We start from the raw sequence: 21,865 nt of genomic DNA, 5'->3' as shown, positions 1-21,865 counted from the left end.
TGGCGAGTAAAGAATTAGCTATTTATTTATACTATTCAAAATATTCTAATATCTTTTTTTATTTGGATATAATCCCGTTCAGAGTTCGTACCTGCCCCTTTTAATAAATAGATTTTTTGAGGATTAGACTTGTGTTCTCACCAGCTATTTATTTATACTATTCAAAATATTTTAATATCTTTTTTTATTTGGGTATAATTCCATTCAGAGTTCGTACCTGCCCCTTCCAATAAATAAATTTTTTGAGGATTAGACTTGTATTCTCACCCTTATAAAAATATAACAACATTTTAATCGTTAGACTAACATTTTATTAGTAAAATATTCTGATAACTTAGCTGTTTTGTACTCATCTATTTATTGATTTCTCTAAAAATTCCACAACCTTCTTGCTTTTTAATTTTTTTCAAAATTCTCTCTCTCTCCCTTAAAACATCATCATGTTCCCTCTTTTTCTGTTTTTTGAGTTTTAAATAAAATTTGACCAGTTCCTAATATGTGAAATGATGGGGAAAAATGGCAAATTATATTGAAAATGTATTTTTGAAAAATTTTTATATTTTTTTTCATTTTTTTCTCCAAAATATAATAACAAAAACAGGGTTAAAAACAGTTATAACAATGATATAATGGCTCGTGCATCATAATTTTGGCTTCGAGACTAGTTGTATTTGAGGCATGAAACACTAACTTTTTCGTCATAAAATTCGGTGAAGGGATTTTAGGCATGGGTAGACTAAGAAAACTTTCTTTGCAATGAGAAAGATGTATTATCCATTGCCTGGTAGCGGTAAAGACGTATTATCCCACATCTGGTAGTGGTTGTTAAGGTTATTGGTTGATTTTTTTTCTTAATCCCCACCGTTAGTGTAAAATAATTGGTCACCCGTACTAGATTTATTGTCTAAACTCAATTTAGTCCGAGTTTCTTTTTGTTGTTGGAGATCTGGCTCAGGTTAAAAGGGTGACGGTCAATTATTTTTTTTAATTCAAAAGCAAAATTATAATACCTAGTATAAATCTTCTTGGTTATTAATTGGAAAACAATAGAAATTCTGAAAATAATTTATTTATTTTTTGTCTATGCATATTAGTAAAAATATAAAAAAATTAATAATTGTAAAATATAAAATGTAAAATGTAAAATGTAAAATAATTTTTTTAAAAGAGGTAAAATAAAAAAAATAACTAAAGATAACTTTTTGTGCCAATATTAATATTTTATGTTGTTTTTTCAATAAAATTAAGGAATGTGATTGGAATAGAGGTTCAACAGTGTTTTCTAAAAAAAATATTTTTTATTTTTAATTTTTTTAATATTAAAAATAATTTTTTTAATTTTTTTAATATATTTTTAAATAAAAAATATCTTAAAAAATAATCTCTTCTATCAACACCCCTCAAAAGCTCGCGTATACATTGTGACGTATGCCGCGGGGGCTCGGCAGACAAACCAGCATGTACGGAAGGTGCAGGTTTAGGAATCTATTCCCACCCTCACGTGAACAAATGCAACCTTCCAAATCATCAGTCCCCACATACCCTCTCCCCGTACGCCACGTGGCACCGCGTTTTCCCTCCGTATCTTGATGGCGTTTACCATTCTCTCTCTTTAATGGCTTCTTCAATTTTTCTTGCTTCAACTGTTACGACGACTCCTCCTTCCTTGTCAGCCGTAAAACATAGCCAAACTCACCTCGCCTCTTTTCTTCAAAACTTTCCCGGTAAAGTGACAGAAAATAAAGCCAGGTTCAGATAAGTTACAAAAGGTGACAAGAAAAATCTTTAGCGCGACCTTTTCTTCTTTTAAATTTTTATTCTTCTTCTAGTTTTAGATGGATTTAGCTCTCAATGCATCATTTATCGCAATTTCTCACTCGTAACAAGAAAACCAGCTCGATGGATCCGAAAAATCGAAGGAGGCCCAGGCTGGAGAGACGTAATGCGTTGAAGCACGTTGAGTACGATGCTACTTCGTCGTCTTCATCTCTAGACGATTCGTCGTCTTCTTTACTTAGTCGATCACTTGATTTACCGGATCGGACCAGCTTTCGAATCGAAGGAACCGAAGGTGAGTTCGATCGCATTTTTCGCAGCCTAGGCCTCTCTGGTCCCGAGGATTTCTCGATTCCGGAGGCGGCTTGGGAAGCTATGAAGGTCCGCTCCACTTCCGATATTTTGCCCCGGTCCAGATTGTTCGGGTCGGATAGTCCGAAAGCAGCTGAAGAAGCTAAAGTGGTAGTTGAAGTGACCAATCGGCAAGAGAAGAATGAACTGCATGCTAGGGTTTTGAACAGTGTTAGAGTTAGGGATTCTTCCACCGAGTCGACTCAAAACGAGCCAGCTGAGTTGAACAAGTTTCGTGATGTTGATAATCGTTGTGTGCCAGTTGGAATTAAAGGGCGTAGGCCGCCGCTACTGAAGCCGCCACCGTCGACGACATTACCTGTGATTGATAAAGAGTGTTCAACTTGGGATTTATTAAGGGATTTTGCACCTGAAAATGATAGAGTGGTTAATAATAACATAGAATCCAGTTATGATGATGGTGGAGAAGAAAAGGAAGAAAGAAGAGAGCAAGTGATTAATGCAAATGTTGATAACAAGAGAGAAGAAGAAGAGAACTTGTTGAGGATAGGTGAAACTGTGGTTTTATCGGAGTCGTGTTCGTTTTCCACGTCTAATGATGATGATTCATCTAGCAGTACAACAGAACCCATGTCGAATATTTCCCCCAATGGGAGGTTTAGAAGGGCTATTACCTATTGGGAAAAGGGCGAGCTACTCGGACGTGGCTCATTTGGATCGGCTTATGAAGGAATCTCTGAGTAAGTCTTGAATCGTTTCTCTTATTATTTTCTTTTGATGTCTTTGTGTTGTTATTTATGGTATTTAGAATCACCCGTTTCCAAATTTCTCATTGAGTTATCAAAAAATTGTAGCTTATTTTTACGTTATTGGCATTTGAAGAGGAAAGCTGTTCTTGTTTTCCGTTGCAATTCATGTTTTTTAATGCTTGAATATCAAGTTTGTGGTTAGGAAGGGCGAACATGGTATGCTTTGTCTTTGCATATCAAAAGAAATGTTTTCATGTTTCTATTGGTTGTGTATGTCCTCCAGCGATGGATTCTTTTTTGCTGTTAAGGAGGTTTCACTGCTTGATCAAGGAAGTAAGGGGAAACAAAGTATTTATCAACTTGAGCAGGTGAGATAAGCTTGATCTTATTTTATGGTGTTGCTATATTCTCCGCCCTTTGTTTACGAAAAATAATCTTGGGGTCTATAGCTAAATTTTCCTCTTACCAAAAGCTCTGTTTTTTTTCCTTGCCTAATCATGTACCATCCCTTTTTTTTTTCAGGAGATTGCTCTTTTAAGTAGGTTTGAACATGAAAACATTGTTCAATATTACGGCACAGATAAGGTATTCGTGCTTTTATCTTAATCTGTTTCTATTTTTCACTAAGTGTACACTCTTCTGAAAAGTTTTTTCTTTCTTTCTCTCTCTCAAACAATTGAAATGTAGTTAGCTCTAGATTCAACTGAACAGCGAAAAAGGGTACATAATTGCACACTGCCAACTCCAATTGGTTAAAACTGAGCTGGGTTGAGAATAATAGATTATAGATATTCTGTAGCATGGCAAGTTTGCTAAATATTGTGAATTCACATTCTTAGAGACACCCTGTATGTATATTTCATGACTATTTTTGCTCACTGCTTATCTTGACAAAGGTATTCTTATTTCCTTTTCCTTAGAAATTTGATGATCAATGTTGTTCCTTGTATGTGTTTTCACAGGATGAATCAAAACTGTATATCTTTCTCGAACTTGTCACTAAAGGCTCCCTTCAAAAACTCTATCAGAGATATAATCTTCGAGATTCCCAAGTTTCTGCATACACAAGACAGATTTTGCATGGTTTGAAGTATCTTCATGATCAGAATGTGGTCCACAGGTGATATGAGTGAATTGTTATGCCCTGCATTATGAATTTAAATGTGATGTTATTAGATGTTATGACATCTCTATTTTTTTTTTGTATTATGTTCACGTCAATGTTCTTTCATGACAATTGTTTATATGTGTGTGTGTGAATAATGTGCAAACTCCAAGAATCATTAGGTTTACTTGCCCAAGGAGGTGAAGTTTACCTTGCCCAAAAAAAGTGTTGTTTTTCACTCTGCTGTACCAAATACTTTCCAACAACTTCTCCAATATAATATGCTGAATGCTGCTTTTCAAATCTAGTCCATTACTTTTTAGCACCTCAACCCTTAAACCGTGAACGGATTTCGCTTCTGGCCTTTGGGCACATCAAGAAAGGGGAAGGGATCGTCATGCAAGAGCTAGAAGAGGCTCCTCGAAGAGGAGATCCTTCCTTCTATTGATCGGTGGAGTCAATGAGAGCTTTCCGAGAGATTCTCATGGATCGGATGATCCCACGACCTATTCTCAGTTGGGGAATCTTCCTGTGACTAAGCTATTTGTCTGGCCAGTCGCTTCTCTGTGGGCTCTTGGGAAAGAGAAATTTCATCGATATATTGATCGGCATTCCAGGAGTGCTGAATTAACTTTCAAGAGCATTAATGTTGCTGGAACTTTGTCTCAATCGCAACACTTAGGGGTGGTCGGCTTCTTGCATGATGCTGCAGCTCCCTAAAATATTCCATTTAGATAACTTTTTTCAGTTCTTTTCCCTATTTAAACCTATACTCGAGGAAGATGTGTGAATTTAGGGGAAACAAGGAATCGGGTTAAATTTCTCATCAAAGACAAATTATGCTGGTGCAATATCAGATCCAAGGTGCGAAGTTAATGTCAATGCTAAATCTTCAGAATCTGGATCTTTACATGAAAGATCTGCATGATCATTGGGCTTGGGAATTTTTTCTAATTATTTATTCTCATCTCTTGCTTTCATGCATAGGCGTGCCACATCAAGTGACAGCTTGTTTACTGATGCACTTTCTGGATCTTCCTTTTATTTTCTCCATTGATGTTCATTCAAGTTAACTTGAATTTAATATAAAATTGGCAATTGCTTTACATGTGCGCGCAGGCAAGTACAAATCACAATGCACTTCACATTTGATTTATTTCTTGCTGTCTCAATTATATGTTGTTTTTTGTATTTTAGGGATATAAAATGTGCAAATGTATTGGTGGATGCAAATGTCTCTGTGAAACTTGCAGATTTTGGTTTGGCAAAGGTTTTATTTTTTGATCCTTATATTTCAATCTTTTATCTTGTTTTCTATAGGCTTCTTAAATGGCTGCAAACTTCTTTTCTAATATTCTTTGCCATTTCCTTTTTCAGGCAACAAAACTGAATGATGTTAAATCTTGCAAGCGGACTGCATTCTGGATGGCTCCCGAGGTGTGCACTTATAACTTTAGCTTCTGTGATGAATCTATCACTGGCAGCATCAGACTTTGTAGATAATATATGATTTCTGTATGCTGTCATGAGTGGATGATTTAAAACACTGCTGTCTGAAGCTTGTTGATAGATTTAGGGGCGTGCATGATTATCTAGCCTTACTTTGGGGTTGAAATATTGGAGAAAATTTTGACTTTTCACAAACCCCTTGTAGGGGAGCATCTTGGTCATCAACATTCTTTAGTGAAAGTGCAAGTCAATCAATTCACCACTTGCTTTTGCACTGCATCTAGACTAGAAATTGCAGGGAACATATGTTTTAGTGATGGGGCTTTGGAGCCTGGTACTTGGTTGGTTAAGGGAGGGCGTGGATTTGAAAGGGCATGTGCTCATGTACATATAGGATGAAAAATCATAATTTAAACCCTGTAGGTATTTCTTGGCTAATGTGGTGTTGGGAAGTAGGAGCTAGATGAGATGGTTTTTTCACTTCCTGGCCTCGTACGAATCTATACATGCATGGCTTAATCCTGTATTGCACTAAATGTGGATTCTGATTTTTACCATTTGTCATTTCTCAGTCCATTGCACTTAAAACAGAGGTATGCTATGTGCTTGTCCTTGTGTCTCCTTATGTGCTGTTTTTAAATTAAATTCCCTTTGTAGAAATTAGAGGAAGATCATCTGTGGATTCTTTGTATCTTATTGGGTGGGTTGTCTGAGTTCTAGCTCAAAGTTATTATTCAGGTATAAATTTTAGGGAGAAGTAAAATTAAATTGTCCTTAAGATTTGCAATATTTAGGCTGACCACTCCTCTTGTTTGTGAATAACGTTGCCTGATTGCTGCCATTATCTCTATCTGACTTCTAGTTGCTTGGAATTTCAAAACAATTGCAACTGGATTCTGGACAAATGTTAGCATGCCTGACCTTTGCAAAAAAATTTCTGATAATGATCGCTGTACTGCAGGTTGTCAATAACAAAAACCAAGGATATGGGCTTCCAGCTGATATATGGAGTCTGGGATGCACTGTGTTGGAGATGTTAACCCGTCAGATTCCATATTCTGAATTGGAATCCGTGAGTGCTATTTTTGACATATCTTTATATCCTATTATAATTATGTTGTCACATGAGAGATTTTGATGCATTAACTGTCCAATTTTTTATTCATTCCATTGCAACATGACTTGCTGTTTGATTTTTGAATTTTAACAACTTATCTTTCTGCAAGTCAACAGATGCAGGCATTATTTAGGATTGGCAGAGGTGTTCCACCACTTGTTCCTGATTCTCTCTCAAATGATGCACGGGATTTTATCCTTCAATGCATACAAGTTAATCCAAATGACCGGCCTACTGCTGCTGTGCTCTTAGATCATCCATTTGTGAAGAAACTTCTTCCAACATCTTTGGGCGCAGCATCTCCCTATATTGGCCGCCGAGCATAGAAGTTTTTGGTTCATTTTGATTCTGAGAGATAAGTAAGTTAAACTTTATTTTAAGATAGCTGCTCTCTTAACTCTGCATGGTTATGTTGATTCAGAAGCCAGACATTAATGTGTTATGACTCCCTATTTGAGAGACAATACTGTCACTCCCTGTTTAAAGGAGGGTTTCATTCATGTCTCCGAGTGACAAATGCGAGATCCTTAAGGTGCTTGTGGTTGGGATGTTTGAAATCCTTGTGCTTTTCTTTTTCCTGTAAAAAATCAATAATAGGAGTTTGACCCAAGATCTTACACTTTCAAATTGGTGCTATGATCATTGTTGCATGACCTGACTGGACTGGCAACAGATTTTAGGATAGTTATTTGTCATGAAACTTGTATTTAGGAAGTTTTCCAAAATAATTTTGGCTGACCTGTAATCATCATTCTCAATAGTAATTTTAATTTCTCCATGCTCCATTGGACTTGAATCTGCGTGTGAGATTATTCTTTTTAGCTTGACTCTCTTCTTTTTCTTAACCATTCCGTCAATTTCGCCTACTCATTTGGTAAGTTTGCTCTTGGAAACAGTCATATCCAGGATGAAGCAAATGGGATCTTTATTTCACATTGCTTACTCGAAGTTGGAGGACATATTCAGGGACACTGTTTGACATGCGGCAACCATCAATTCATGACTTGTAGATCAAAAGCCTGCATGCTTGTTGTCACAGAATTGAATTTGAAGCACTGGGCGGGATGTGGGCTTGGATTTTTATGGTCATGGTATGAACACAGCAATCCTCAGATTCACTGCTCAGAAGATTCAGCATCACAGAGCGAACAGCTTGGATTGCTATTTTGTTATTGTCTGTTGTGGAGAAAATAAATTCCTGATGCCAAGTTGTTCAACATTGCAAGCATTTGCCTCCGCTTATATTTTCTCGGGGAGGGTTGTAACTTGTAACTTATTTTGTGAGAGCAATTGCTGTGAGAATTGGGAAGGGTGCAGTCTTTGTACATATCATCATTATTGTAGCAAATGTGAGTATCATTTTATTTTTGCCTTTGTTGGCTTTTCTGTGCATATTATATCCAAAAAACAATGATTTGCTTGAATATCCTCTCAAGCTAAGGTTTTTTCCATAATAATTTTTATTTCTTAGTGGCACCAAGACTGGATGGTGGGCGGTTCCAATCTGTACTGCTTTCTTTGAATGTGCTCTGGAGTAATGATCAAATTTTTCAAAAAAAATGAATTAAAAAAAGGAAAACTTGAGTTTTTTGTTTAGATATAATAGTTTAAAACTATTTTGTTAGTTTTTCAAATTTGTAATGAGGTTGAAACACTCATTTTTGAGATTTTTCATAGTTTTTTATTGCAAGTTTATAGCTGTTTTCAAATAAAAAAATGAGCAATATATACATTTTTTTATATATACAAGCTTCTTTTTACAGTGTAAAATATTTAAATTATTTTTTTTACATTTTTATATTTAGTTAGTGTTATAAATTTAATTTTTATTCTAAATTTTATATGAAGATTTTTTAGTTAACAATATAATTTTTAATTTGAATGTAATCGTCATTTTTTTAATGAAATTCTTTCCCGTTTCTAACTGAACATGTTTTCTTTTTATCCTTTTAGTTTCTCGTTAAAAAAAGAAAACTAAAAGAACGAAAGCTAGAAATAAAAAACGGAAATAATTTTTATTAACAAACAAACCATAGGTTTGGGAAGTCTACAAAACAGGGTTAGGCCCGGGAACGCTACCGCACTTATAATAAGGTGTGGTGTGGGAAGTCTACAAAACAGGGTTAGGCCCGAGAACGCTACCGCACTTATAATAAGGTGTCGTTTGTTTACGCGGCTGGTACTATGTTTTTAAAATGTAGTTTGTAGTTGTTTGATGAAGAAAAAAATTAATTTATTGTGCATAGTTCCTTGTTTAAAGTACAATTAATAAAAAGCAGATAAATATTACTTTTCATTCACTATACATGTTAATTGCACTGTTCAGTAAACATGCATTTAACATCAACAATGCTCACTGCACTATTCGAATTGCACTGTTCACGTGAATAGTGCAATTCACTTACATTGTTCATACAAGTTTTTTTTAAGTGTTTATTTAATTTTATTATATTTTTTTAAGTGTTTATTTAATTAATATTTTTTAAGTGTTAATTTTATTAATATTCTTTAATTTTATTGATGTTTTTTAAGTGTTAATTTTATTAATATTTTAAAAAAACTAGTTTATAGTGAATTAAATTTATTTGCACCTTGATGTGAACAATATTTTTTTCTTAATAACTTTTTTCAAATCATAACCACAACATCTACTGCAACACCAAACACACTCTAAGGTTTGTTGGATTTGCGGCTGTGATCGATTTTTAAAGTAATTTTTACATATAAATATATTAAAAAAATATTTTTAAAATAAATATATTAAAATGATCTAAAACTAAAATAATATTAATTCGAGGTTGAGAAAAAAATTAAATTTTTTCAATTTTTTTTTTAAATATAAAAACAAATATGGCTTAAGACTTGCAATTTGGGTTGGTGTTTGGGTTGGTTCTAGCGAATTAAAGCTCCTTCAGTGGCGAGGTATGAACTTAAATCCCATTTTCCATTAACAGAACGATTAGTTTTCCTTCCTGACCACCACTAATTGCTATTGGATAGTCCGCATCCATTGAAACTATACGGCCAAGCGGCTAAAACTGGCGTCGGGTTGGTTTGGAATCTAGTGCTTCAACATCTAGTATTTGGGCATTCATGGTTTGATCATATTCAATTTCCGGCCGGCCGGTTGGGTTTTGCTATTCTCCCCGCCCTTAGTTTATTTTGGTTATTTAGATCCAAGTTAACTTGGGTTCGGCAACTAATTCACCAGGAGTTGTGTTTGTTTATATTATTATTAACAAAACCTAACAATGCTTTATTCTACTAGAATTGAGATTTTTTTAATTATATATATATATATATTAATTTTACCTAAATTTATTGGAAATTAAACTTTATATATTATTTTAATTTATTTTTTATAAATTTATTCCAATTTCATGAGTCATGTTACAGTTTCGATGACTTAACCATTTTTTAAGTTTTTATTTTATTTTATTTTTTAATATTAAATTTATTGAAAATTAAATTGTATAATTTATTTTAATTTATTTTTGTAGGGCTATCACAATTTTATTATTGAAGTCATTAATTTAACCAATTGAGTTTCATAAAATATTTTAATTTATTTTTATAGAATCATCATAATTTTATTATTCAAGACATTAATTTAACCAATTAACTTAAGTTAATTTAAAACGATTCAATATATTTCTATCTTAATATTAAAATAAAATATAATCTAAAATATTTCTCAAATAAAATTATATTTTTTCTTATTATTTCTATCAAATCTATCATGTAATATCAACTCATAGTTTAAATTCTTTTTATGTTAACAATACCTTGAAAAAATAAATTATGTTTAAAAAACGATCCGACCCGGATAGGAGCCATAATCCAGTGCATTGCTAAATAAATTTAAACTTTTCCAGCGGACAAGCTAATACAGGGCTTGCCAGCGAAACTATCATTTCCACTCCTTTAATATTTCTATCTTGGGGAGCGCCCAGCCCTTTAAGTCCCAAAATTCAAATTTAAATATAAAAGGGCCAGATATTTAGACTCACTTAAAACCCAGCCCAGCCCAAGTCAAACCCATAGGCACGCAATCTCACGTCGAAAAAGCGTAGATACGAAGATCGATAAAGGCCATATCATGGTAGCGTTAAAATGTCGACAGCGGCACCACAACCAATCACACGGGGCGGGAAAAATGTCGACAGCGGCACCACAACCAATCGGGGCGGGAGAGAGAGAGAGAGAAAAGCAGGGAGAAATAAATTAATTTTGAGAACTAATTACGGCATTACATTAAATAAATAAATAGGTGGAGAAACCCAACGCAGCAGAGCAGGGACGGCGTACGTAACCGCGAAGAACGGGTGTCTCTCTCCTCCTCCACACCCGTAATTCTCCTCCTCCTTCGACGCTAAAAATACTAATCTTATATATCCGATCCACCCCCGCTAATCGTTATTTAATTGATTTAACCTCTCCTTCAGGTATGTCTGATTCCGATTTCAATTTTCATTTTTAGGGTTTTGGATTCCGATTTCATTTTAACTGCGATCGTTTGAATCTTGTGGAATTGGCAGAACCCGAATATATTTTCTTGGGATCATGCCTGTAGCTTTGATTAGTCGTTTATAATTTGATCACCTGTTTCATTTGGACTGCTATATTATTTTTATTATGAACCCAAAGTTAGATTTAAGCTTAGATATCGTGTCTTATTCTTATGCACCGATCATTGGTTTGACATTGAAGATTCATGATTCAATGATTTAGGCATCTTTTAAAAATTAAATAAACCCTTAAGCGTTGATTTCAAATGATAAACTTGCATTTGATGTTGACTTAATTTTCCAAGCAAGTCGAGCAGGTTCTTGCTGGTTGACCTATACATTTTGTTTAACTGTTATGATTTGCAAGTGTCTGGATATGTAAAACTTGAAATTTATCTGTTTCTCATTTATTTATTTTTCTTTGTCAAAACCTTTTGATGTGTTTTCTCCACTTTTATCCAGATTTGTGAGCCAAGCTTGACCTCAGACATTTTCCAATAGTCACTTAAATCTTGGTTAAATAGTCTGCAATTAATTGGAATGTTGATGTTAGAAATGGAGTTTAACAATGGTTATGTTGTTACTTGTTTTGCAAAGGAGAACCAGTTATTATTGTTCTTGAACTTCACCAAGCATGCTCCTGTGTCCTTGTTCCTCTTGTTTTTAATCAGAAAAAGAATAAGAAACCTCACCACTTCAGGCTATTATGGTGCAGTTTGATTGTATTTGTGGTTTTTCTTAAAAATCCATATCTAAATGGTATTTGTCCTATTGATCCACAATTGCCTGTCATAAGTGATTTAATTTCTTTTCAATTAATTAAAAAATTATCACATGATTTATGACAGTTTTGAATTTTACTTAACATGTGTTTTCCAAGTGTATTTCAAAATAGTTTCTTTGCAGGTAAACATGCATTTGAAGCCAACAGCTATTTGTTTCAGTGACAACTTTGGGAGCACCTCGATAAGAGGTCAGGGATTTAAGGTCTCGTGGGTAGTTTATATGGCTAGCTGTTGGCACCCAATATATTGGATGGGAAGGGTTAGTATAGGTCCGATCTAGGTTAAGGTAAGGGTGCTAGCCTATATAATATAATTAAAAAAGGCAAAAAATGGTGGATTTTGAACCTTAAAACTTCTGTTACTTTTCAACTCTGTCTGCATGAGATCAAACAATCTGTTAATGTTCTTAGGAGAAACATAATTTTCCTTAGTATTGGTGATAATAGGCTATGAAGGCGTGTAAGTTTTTTGCACAAGCTATTTTGAGATTATGCTTTTGTTTTATATTATTGTTCCAGTTGTTTTAATAAAGTCCAGCTGTTTGATGAATCAGCTTCTTCATGTCTTTGGAAATGTTACTTTCATGCTCTCTGTTTCCAATATGTTGTTAGAAATTCTTTTGGTTAGACCCTTGTAGTGTATTAGCTTCTTGAAGTGTTTTATGATTCTTTTAATTTTTATGGGGCCAAACAGCAGCACCACTATCACAAACTGCTGCAATGAATGTTAACTTTTATATTTTAAAGTCATTTTCATTGTGTTTCCTTTCCTTGTAAAGCTTTTAATCAGATGCCAGGAGTGAACGTGGATGGATATGCTAGGTGTCCTATGTTTACAGCGGGGATCTTTTTGAAAATATAAATAATTGAAGTTGTCCAATGTTTTTGGGGGCTGGTCATTCACAAAATACTAATAACTGAGGACACATCCAAATACTTTGAGATCTGAGTTTTCAATGAAGTACCAATCTATTTTGATATATTTCTGCATTCAGTGGATGATGTGCCTGTAGCATTCTTCATTGAAATATGTGCAAGAGGCATCATGTTCTGCTTCCTTTTACCTATGTTGATGTTTGCTCCAATGACCTGTTTTTGTTGAGTGGTGGTTACCTTGTGCATTCCGAGGTCCACAGAACAAAACTGAATTATTAAACACAAATACTAAAGCACATGCCATAGGGTAAATGTATTTGGATGAAAGTGCAGTAACATAAATCACATGAATGGTTTTTATCTGATCTCGCTATCTCTCTCTCTCAATTTAGGTATACCACATGAATGGTTTTTATCTGATCTCGCTAGCTCTCTCTCTCTCTCTCAATTTAGGTATATTCTGAAAATGGCGAAAGTTAATAAGGTGCGATGCAAGGCTGATTCCCGGCAGCACAGATTGACACCACATGCATTGTCATCTTGTTCACGGAAGGCTGTTAAAAGTTGTCACTTGAACAAAAAACATTCAATAACTTCAGAGAAGAAAGATTGGGAAGGTGCTACCTGCTCTATTTGTCTAGAGCATCCTCACAACGCAGTGCTTCTCCTTTGCTTCTCTTATAAAAAGGGCTGCCGTCCATATATGTGTGCCACCAGTCGTCGTTTTTCCAACTGTCTTGAACAATACAAGAAAGCTTATACAAAAATAACTCCTACAGAAGGGGCGCAGCAAGAAAGCAATTCAACGGATCATTCAAGACCCGCTTTGCATATGGAGCCAGCCAATGAGAGGGCAGAGGTTCCAGAGCTTTTATGTCCACTTTGTCGAGGGCAGGTTAAAGGTTGGACAGTGGTGGAACCAGCTCGTAAGCATCTCAATGCCAAGAAAAGAACCTGCATGCAGGATAAGTGCTCATTTGCTGGAACTTATAAGCAGCTGAGGAAGCATGTTAAGGCAAAGCACCCATTGGCACAACCTCGAGCTGTGGATCCTTTACTCAAAGAAAAATGGAAGAAGTTTGAATGTGAAAGAGAGAGAAATGATGTAATCAGCACGATTATGTCATCAACACCTGGGGCACTGGTGCTTGGTGATTATGTGATTGAGCCGGGGTACCGTGGCATTCATAATGACTACGATTCTGATTCTGATTCATCATTGGATGATGGTTTCTTATCTCTGGGGTCGTTTGATAGAGGGCAGAGTAGTGGCTTCCGCTTTCGTAATGGATATCACCTAGACTATGATTCATTGGATGAGGATGATTATGGGACGCGCCGTCCAGGCCCTCCTGGTTCTGCGGCAATAACTGGACGCAGTTTTCACAGGATACTGCTGGAGAGACCAAGGAGGCGGTGGTATAGAGGTAGTAGAGGTCGAAGCTACTGAACGTGATTGGGGTTACAAAGGCGGTAATCAACTATCTCGAATTGGTTTCTCTATATTTTTTTCTGCTGCGATCATGTGCCATGTGTGATGGTTGCCTATGTACCCTGATGTGGTGCTATGCCATTGGTGTCAAATAAGTGTGGTTTCCAACAAATATTAGGAATGATAGTCTGAGGGCCTTGCCTATGGTTAGGTCACTAGTTCCGATGAGGATTAAAGCATTTAATTGGTCTGTTTAGGTGCACGATTGACTATCATTTTCGTGCATGGTAATTTGAACTGGGATCGTGTTGGTTCGTTGTTGATATATTTCTTTCGTGATTGATGCTTTCTTTTTCCTCGTTTATATTCAACGAGTCTCTCACCGTTATGTATCCTGCACATCTTGGACTGAAGATTCAAGCACTATCTGGTCTCCTTTTGGCTTGTCTTTTCCTTCCTGCTGCTAATGTATTTGCTAGAATGGTTCTTCTGATGCATGCATCCTGATCTGGTGAAACATGATTCAAAACTTCAAACTGACGAAAATTATTAGCACTTTCATTCAAAAAGAATTTCTAGCCTTCCAAAGAAAAAAAAAATTACTGCACTTACCACGTCGACTTCCAGCCCGTTCTTTCTTTCTTGCTTGCTGCTTAGGTAATTGTGAACTAGAAAGCAAAAAATGATGTTTCCAACATTTTTTTAGTTTCAGTTTTGTCATAATTACTAGCCATATGCAATGCTAACTCGTCCTCAGATTTTGGAGACAGTAGCAGTATCTTCAGCAATGCGGATGCGCTCTTGTTTGGCACGGAAACTTGAAAATACCCAGTTTATATTGGACATTCGGGCTGTTAAGCCCGATGAGTATGGGTTGTTTCAAGCCTTGATTTAAAAAAAAAAAAACAAATCTAAATAGAGAGAGAAATTATATGGTATGATTTTGTTATTTGAGTCGTTTTGGGGGGTTGTTAAATTAGTTTGTACATGTTTTAGGATTGACTTTTGTATATTTTTGGCTTTAAATGGGTTGAAAATGGATTTAGTGGGTTAAAGTAATTCATTCCAACAACCAGTGCGCTGAGCTATTTTAGCCCTTGTTTTTAAAGATAAAAATAAATAAATGATAATGAGATGCGCATCTCCTTTACCATCAATGCAACATTTCCTTTTGCTGATGAGGGAAGCTTTATTGGTATTGATTCTCCTGCAAAGCCACCGTAAATCCCATCCTTGACAAATTAACATGTCGAGTTGTCATGGGTTACCTCCCATTTTCACTGTGCTGTTTAGGATAGCTAGGAGAATGATCTCACATCGGTACGTACTTGTATGATTTAATCAGAGCATGTCTCTGCATCTGAAAAGGACGTGTGAAAAAGAACAATTACAAGGTATGCTCAGTAACTCAGAATATTTTGAAAAACATTGATATCCAACAAAAACAACTTGCATGGAGAATTTTTTTTTTTTTTAGTTGTTGTTTGCATCAACTTATATCTATATACATTAATTTCATGAATTTTATAGTTAATAATAACATAAATTTTTAATAATTCTGAAATTTATAAAACTTAAATTGATAATTTTTATTTCACTCAGAAATTTTGTGCAGTAAGGTAATTAACCTTTGATTTATGCCACGGAGAAGTGCTCTATACACATAGCAATTAAGCTTCAACTTGATGATAATACATGGAAAATAGCCCTCATTTCTTTTACAAGTGAAAGGATTAACCAGGTAACAAACCATGCTATTATGTACGTATAATTTCATATTATTTTAAAGACACCCCTTCTCTCTTTTCTAGAAAACTAGTAAGGAATTCTTGATATCGTAATTCATTTTCTCTAAATTTGGCTGCACAGCAAATTGAATCATCGGCGGAGGACCACAAGCCAGAGCCAGAGTATCACTTGATCCTTCCGGAACATGCTCGCGCAGGATGCTCTCTGTAACGAACCCAGTACTGTACAGCCAGCCTTCCTTAATGGACTCTTGAACCACATACCACACCTTTAATCTCTCGTGTTCCTTCACCCAAGAATCAAGCTCGTCCCTCAGCAGAATATCGTCCTCGGTGCGGTTTGCATACACCACGTACATCTCAGTTTCGTCTTCTGGGTCTTTCAAAATAGCTTGAATCACTTGATAAATCGGTGTGATACCTGTACCACCCGCTAACATAGCCAGTTTCTTTGCAAACTTGGGTTTGCCATGAACCATAAAGTTGCCGCGACCAGCATATTCAATGTGACCCAATGGACCCTTCACGTCTACCACAGACCCCAGCGATAACGAGTCAAGGTACTGTGACATCTGCCCTCCATTAGGGAACTTTGGATGCACGCCTTTAAAATAAACTTTAATCACAAGATCAAAAAACCCCACCGCATCAATGGTGCTGCTTGGCGTATAAGCTCGCATGCACAGCTTATCATCAATGGTAGCGGATAAAAATATGTGCTTCCCTACTGGCAACCCCAGTACTTGATCCTCTGATGGCAAGGCAAATCGAAAAAGACGCACATCATGAGAGAGAATTTCCTTCTTCACTAGCTTGCATTGGATTTTTTCACGCGGGACGAGAGCAACATTTCTTGCTGGGGCAATTTCTTTGATAGGAGCCAAAATTATCTGTGCTATATTTAATGCACCATGCATTGAGCTATTAGGCGAAGACGCGTTCGAGTCAGATGTGTAAGCGGTTGAGCTGATCAATTCTCCAATCCGATAACCCTCAAGCATCTTCTTGGCTTTATCAGAGTGTATGGCATCGAATTCTTCAGTGCAATCAGTACCGGCATTGATTAAAATGCTATCGGTGCCACCGGGATGGTCTTTAAGGAAGCGAGTGCAATCATAGACATGACCGTGAACAATTATCCATGCCGATTCAGCTGACTTATGTTTTTTCACTTCAGCCATGGAAAAAGCTCTTGATGAAGTGTTCATGAAGGGTGTTGAAACGCTTTTCTTCAGAGTTCGGATATTCTCTGATGAATTCTCTAGGTGCCTTTCCTTAGCCATCCACCCACCGGACTGGTTGCCCGGAACGGTGGGGTGCTCGAACACGATTCCAATCTCACCCTTGTGACGTTTGCAGACATTTGTTTTAACCCGGAACCAGCAGTTGTTCATCATTCCCTGTTCATCATAACGGCACCATGTTTAAATACACATTAGGCTAAGCTTATGTTTGTAATGCACTGCAAGCCAATTAATGAATATCCGTGACAATATAAATCGATTTTTAACCTTCGTAAAAGTATTTGTCATTAATATTCAATTTCATATAAGCCCTTGTCCGGAGGACTTCTTGCACCTGCTCTTAAAGAGAAAAGAGCTAACATCTAAGATGGTAACTGAGTATAAATAATTTAATCTTATATTCTTTAGTTTAGCTAATATTCAAGCAGCAAATATTTTTTTATAAGAAGAGTTCAAAAGAGCAAAAAAAATAAAATAAAATCACGTTGACAATTCAGCCTAGATGTTTGTATAAAGGGAGATATCCTATTCTCTCATGAAAATAACCGGTGAGCTCAAGAACACGCCACCCCACAATTTAATTTCTGGAGCTGTCGGCTTTGTTCGCTGTACGTCAGAAATTCAAGCTAAAGGCACCAACTAGAGAATTATGTCGCTTTCGTAGGAAATTCAAGTTTTCAATTGACACATTATTTAACTAAATGTTGACAATTTTGATTTTGACCAGATTCACATAATTACAGGTGGATGCGTTTGAAAGTTCAAGAACACAAGTTGATCGGACATGCATGCATACATACATACCATGACATTCCAATTGAGCTTCTCCGGCTGGGTGTTAAGGGTTTCATCCCAGGCCCGGACTGCAATCTCCTTGGCTCCAAGTAGCTCCAGTATCTCCACCTCCAGGGACCAGAAGCACCAACACCAGTATTTGCCATACTTGTTGGGCTTCTCTGGGTGGTCCAAGTTACAGACCCGCCACGTTTCTCCACCGTCCAGAGTCACCTCAGCACGCGTCACTTTCTTACCGCCGCCTTAATTTACAAAAAATTGCAAGTGAGACAAGAAGATTACTTTCAGTACAAGAACACTTCTTAAGTTCTAAAAGTGGAGAGGCATATACGAATTTACGACGGTTTTGAGAAACTATTTTAATTTAATAATTTAAATTAATAAATAAAATTTTAAAATATAATTTATAATATTTTTTAATATATTTATTTATTTTTTAAAGTGAAAATTTTTTTAATTTAAAATTTATATAAGCTTATATTACTTTATACTTAATTTTTATTAAATAAATAAAGGTGATTAGATTTGAACTTTAAATCACTTAATCATTAAGATTATGATACTATATTAAATAACCAATTTAACCTAATAATTTAAGTTACTAAATAAAATTTTAAAATATAATTAATAATATTTTTTAATAGTCAGCTGACTAATAGTTACAAGGAACTTCCACGAACGAGAGATTTTCTTATAAAAAAAAAGGCCTAAAATCGTAATGGAATTATCTTTCAATTCTTTGGATGCGTATCAAAGAAAAAGTCTAAAATCATAATGAAAATATCTTTTAATTCTCTGGGTATATACCATATTAAAAAATTAATAGTTTAAACTACTAGATAAGATTTTAAAATATAATTTATATTATTTTTTAATATATTTATTTATTTTTTAAAGTGAAAATTTTTTTAATTTAAAATTTATATAAGCTTATATTACTTTATACTTAATTTTTATTAAATAAATAAAGGTGATTAGATTTGAACTTTAAATCACTTAATCATTAAGATTATGATACTATATTAAATAACCAATTTAACCTAATAATTTAAGTTACTAAATAAAATTTTAAAATATAATTAATAATATTTTTTAATAGTCAGCTGACGTTACAATACAAGGAACTTCCACGAACGAGAGATTTTCTTATAAAAAAAAAGGCCTAAAATCGTAATGGAATTATCTTTCAATTCTTTGGATGCATATAAAAAAAAAAGTCTAAAATCATAATGAAAATATCTTTTAATTCTCTGGGTATATACCATATTAAAAAATTAATAGTTTAAACTACTAGATAAGATTTTAAAATATAATTTATATTATTTTCTAATATTTAATTGATTTATAATAGCTACGAGAAACTTTCACCACTGACATATTTTCTTATTAAAAAAAAATTAAAATCATAATGAAATTATTTTTCAAATATCTGGATGCATATCAAAAGAAAAGCCTCCGATCATAATAAAATTATTTTTTAATTTTTTAAACGTTAAAAAACCAACTTGATCTAATTCAAAATATAGTTCATGTTATTTTCTAATTTCATCGATAAAAAAAAAATTATAAAAGAAAAGGTTTAAAATCATAATCTAATTATCTTTCAATTCTCTCTGGATGCATACTAAAAAAAATGTAAATTCGACAGATATATTTATTTATACCCCCTAAATTAAATTAAAAACAAAGAATTATCTGTCAAGAAGAAAGTAAAGTAAAATCTCACCAGAATATGCGTAGCCCTTCACCATGAACGGCCTCTGAGTTGTCCATGAGTTAATTGGCAATATCTCTTCGTGAGAAGGCGTTGTGATCGCGGAATTTATATTCAGCTCATTGATGATATACTCTGTCTTATACCACCAGGCTACACATTGCAAAACAACAAAGGTAGCATGATCGTTGTTACTGCTATTCAGATGCCCCGTAAAATTTCATGACGTACCATGGACTTCCAAATTGATATTGACATATGGTATTATCATATCATATCATGTTACGTACCTTCGGCATTAGCTAGCTCTGCATCGACATGCGAGGGCAGCACTCTGTTGTCCATGTAGTGATAGTAACTATCTGATTCTTTAGTGGTAACAATTATTCTCTTCAACCATTTTACCATGCGCCCGCCAATGAAACCTGGTATGATCATCCTCACCGGAAACCCATGGTCCGGCGCCAAGAGCTCACCGTTTTGCATATAGGCTAAAATAATATCACGAGATGGATCCAAAGCAAGCTCTTTCTGGATGCTGGTCCCGTACTTTGATCCACCGCCACCTGGCAGTTCCTCAGCACCTTCGAAACAAACATTGAGGGCTCCATTTTTACGGCTGTAGATCCCACACTTCTTGAGCAGCAAATGCAATGGCACGCCACGCCACACTGAAGTAGACAACCCCGCAGCACCCCAGTTGAACCCAATTGTCTGTTTCACCATGTTCTGCTCTTTGCGTCTGTTACCTGCGCAAACTAGAGTGACAGGGAGTTCACGAGCTGGGAATTCGTTGACTAGCTGCTCCATGGTGAAACGGGCTGGCCTCTTAACCAAACCACAAACCTCGACAGTCCAGTCTTGCCACGTGGCCATTGGAACAGGACCATGGTTGCGAACATAGTGAAGTGGGACCGGTGTAATGAACCCGTGGTGCGTGAGACGAACCAATGGCGGTTCAGAGTTGAAGGGATGTTTCCCTGTAAGACGGACCATGGAAGGGTTGCGTTCGATCCACTTATCAGCCGTTCCTTCATCTCGCGGATCAAAAATCGACGGCTCTAATTCACTGTTACCTTTGCGGATCAGATCCTTATAATCAGCTTCATCTTCACTTGAAGAGTCTTCTGACTCTTCTTCCTCCAATGTTGGAACTGGTTTCTGGTTGTTCTGAGTAAAGTCCTGGTTCGAGAAGTTCAACGTCCGAACCGGAGAGCCGGGCCGTTGGTTTGAAACGGATTTGAAGGGACGAGCCACCCTGTTTAAAGTGGGTTCGAGGTGGAATTGGCGGTTGTCGACTGAGGCTCCCATTAGTATCGCCTAATAAATTAGGAAAGATACGTAAAAGAAAATGAAAAGAAATAAAGGTTTTTATTAAAACTTTTCTTCCTTTACTTCTCCCTGTGATCCCTCTGTTTGGTTTCAGGGTGAGAATGAAGTTGCATTTGGTTAGGACTTTATAGGCCTCGTTGTGGTTGGAGGTTTGAAGGAGAAAAGTGTCGAAGGAAACAAAAAGAAAAGAGGGGGGCCCATGATTACGTTCGTAGACAGTGACTTTATTGTTGTTGCTATTTTACTGTTTTTTATTATCATGTTTATTTTTAAAAATATTTTTATTAAAAAATATATTAAAATAATATTTTTTAATTTTTTAAAATTATTTGTAATATCAACCTATCCAAACAATACAAAACAAAAAAAATTAAAAAAACCTTAAAAACGTTGTTTTTACCACAAAAAAAACATGAAAGATAGTGAGTTATACATAAAGTTTTTTAGTGAGAAAATGGAAAAATAAATTTGATGGTGTCGGCTATAAGGATCAGTGTTAGCTGTGGCTCCAGAGGTTGACATGGGACGTGGAGACCACGGTTTGGCTAGAGCCACACATATAACAGGTGACAATAGCTGTTAAAAAATATCATTCACTTCTTTTTTTGTTTCGCATCCAGCTGGTTTTTATACTTATAATTTAAAAAATTATTTTTAGTTATAATTTTAAAAAATAATATATTTAGTTAAAATTATAATGAGATAATTCTTTGTATGTAAAATAAAAACAAAATTATTTGAGCTTTTGTAAAATTAAAGTTTGAAACTCAATTATATATAAGATTAATTAAAAAAACAAAAGTTATCCAGTTAATATCTATGTAATTAGGTAAAAAAACAGAAATTATTACAATATCAAGTAATTTTTAATTCTGGCAAGATTTATTAATTTCCTTCATTTTCGTTTTATTTTTGTGTTTGAAA

At 35.1% G+C, this 21,865-nt stretch overlaps 3 protein-coding genes across 8 annotated transcripts; 2 read left to right on the top strand and 1 right to left on the bottom strand.

Moving 5' to 3' along the window:
* The first annotated feature begins 1,592 nt into the window (after nucleotides 1–1,592).
* Nucleotides 1,593–7,932, top strand: LOC105127861 (mitogen-activated protein kinase kinase kinase 1-like). 2 transcript variants are annotated; one of them, XM_011029319.1, is made up of 9 exons: nucleotides 1,593–2,828; nucleotides 3,121–3,205; nucleotides 3,360–3,422; nucleotides 3,800–3,957; nucleotides 5,140–5,212; nucleotides 5,320–5,379; nucleotides 6,353–6,463; nucleotides 6,625–6,874; nucleotides 7,407–7,932. In XM_011029319.1, exons 1-8 carry the CDS (start codon nucleotides 1,852–1,854, stop codon nucleotides 6,832–6,834), a joined length of 1,737 nt encoding a protein of 578 aa, XP_011027621.1. In that variant the 5' UTR covers nucleotides 1,593–1,851; the 3' UTR covers nucleotides 6,835–6,874; nucleotides 7,407–7,932. The 2 variants fall into 2 exon arrangements, with proteins under 2 accessions (XP_011027621.1, XP_011027620.1); XM_011029318.1 differs by having other exon boundaries at nucleotides 1,594–2,828; nucleotides 6,625–6,867; nucleotides 7,405–7,932.
* A 2,775-nt stretch (nucleotides 7,933–10,707) lies between these two features.
* Nucleotides 10,708–14,554, top strand: LOC105127859 (uncharacterized). Of its 5 annotated transcripts, XM_011029314.1 has the most exons (3): nucleotides 10,708–10,953; nucleotides 11,923–11,989; nucleotides 13,130–14,554. In XM_011029314.1, exon 3 carries the CDS (start codon nucleotides 13,143–13,145, stop codon nucleotides 14,124–14,126), a length of 984 nt encoding a protein of 327 aa, XP_011027616.1. In that variant the 5' UTR covers nucleotides 10,708–10,953; nucleotides 11,923–11,989; nucleotides 13,130–13,142; the 3' UTR covers nucleotides 14,127–14,554. The 5 variants fall into 5 exon arrangements, with proteins under 5 accessions (XP_011027616.1, XP_011027615.1, XP_011027617.1 ...); XM_011029313.1 differs by lacking the exon at nucleotides 11,923–11,989 and having other exon boundaries at nucleotides 10,711–10,953; XM_011029315.1 differs by lacking the exons at nucleotides 10,708–10,953; nucleotides 11,923–11,989 and adding an exon at nucleotides 11,503–11,520.
* A 1,175-nt stretch (nucleotides 14,555–15,729) lies between these two features.
* On the bottom strand, nucleotides 15,730–21,053 carry LOC105127858 (nitrate reductase [NADH]-like). Its single transcript, XM_011029312.1, has 4 exons — nucleotides 19,900–21,053; nucleotides 19,622–19,762; nucleotides 17,905–18,137; nucleotides 15,730–17,256 (listed from the first exon to the last, which is right to left on the bottom strand). The coding sequence occupies exons 1-4, from the start codon at nucleotides 20,918–20,920 to the stop codon at nucleotides 15,916–15,918; spliced, it is 2,736 nt and encodes a 911-aa protein (XP_011027614.1). The 5' UTR covers nucleotides 20,921–21,053; the 3' UTR covers nucleotides 15,730–15,915.
* Between the last annotated feature and the right edge of the window lie 812 nt (nucleotides 21,054–21,865).

The sequence above is a fragment of the Populus euphratica genome, unplaced genomic scaffold (genome assembly GCF_000495115.2).
Source record: "Populus euphratica unplaced genomic scaffold, PopEup_1.0 scaffold93.1, whole genome shotgun sequence".
Classification (NCBI taxonomy): domain Eukaryota; kingdom Viridiplantae; phylum Streptophyta; class Magnoliopsida; order Malpighiales; family Salicaceae; genus Populus; species Populus euphratica.
Note: the sequence above shows the minus strand (reverse complement) of the source record. Positions and strands in the feature narration are given on the sequence as shown.

What these genes read in the sequence shown, in the direction of transcription:
- LOC105127861 (XM_011029319.1), top strand. Translation starts at nt 1,852, where the DNA reads ATGCATCATTTATCGCAATTTCTCACTCGTAACAAGAAAACCAGCTCG. An exon ending in GTATTTATCAACTTGAGCAG is followed by an intron (nt 3,206 to 3,359) that starts GTGAGATAAGCT and finishes TTTTTTTTTCAG; the next exon opens with GAGATTGCTCTTTTAAGTAG. An exon ending in AATATTACGGCACAGATAAG is followed by an intron (nt 3,423 to 3,799) that starts GTATTCGTGCTT and finishes GTGTTTTCACAG; the next exon opens with GATGAATCAAAACTGTATAT.
- LOC105127859 (XM_011029314.1), top strand. Translation starts at nt 13,143, where the DNA reads ATGGCGAAAGTTAATAAGGTGCGATGCAAGGCTGATTCCCGGCAGCAC.
- LOC105127858 (XM_011029312.1), bottom strand. Translation starts at nt 20,920, where the DNA reads ATGGGAGCCTCAGTCGACAACCGCCAATTCCACCTCGAACCCACTTTA. An exon ending in AGAGCTAGCTAATGCCGAAG is followed by an intron (nt 19,763 to 19,899) that starts GTACGTAACATG and finishes TGCAATGTGTAG; the next exon opens with CCTGGTGGTATAAGACAGAG. An exon ending in AGCTCAATTGGAATGTCATG is followed by an intron (nt 17,257 to 17,904) that starts GTATGTATGTAT and finishes TATGATGAACAG; the next exon opens with GGAATGATGAACAACTGCTG.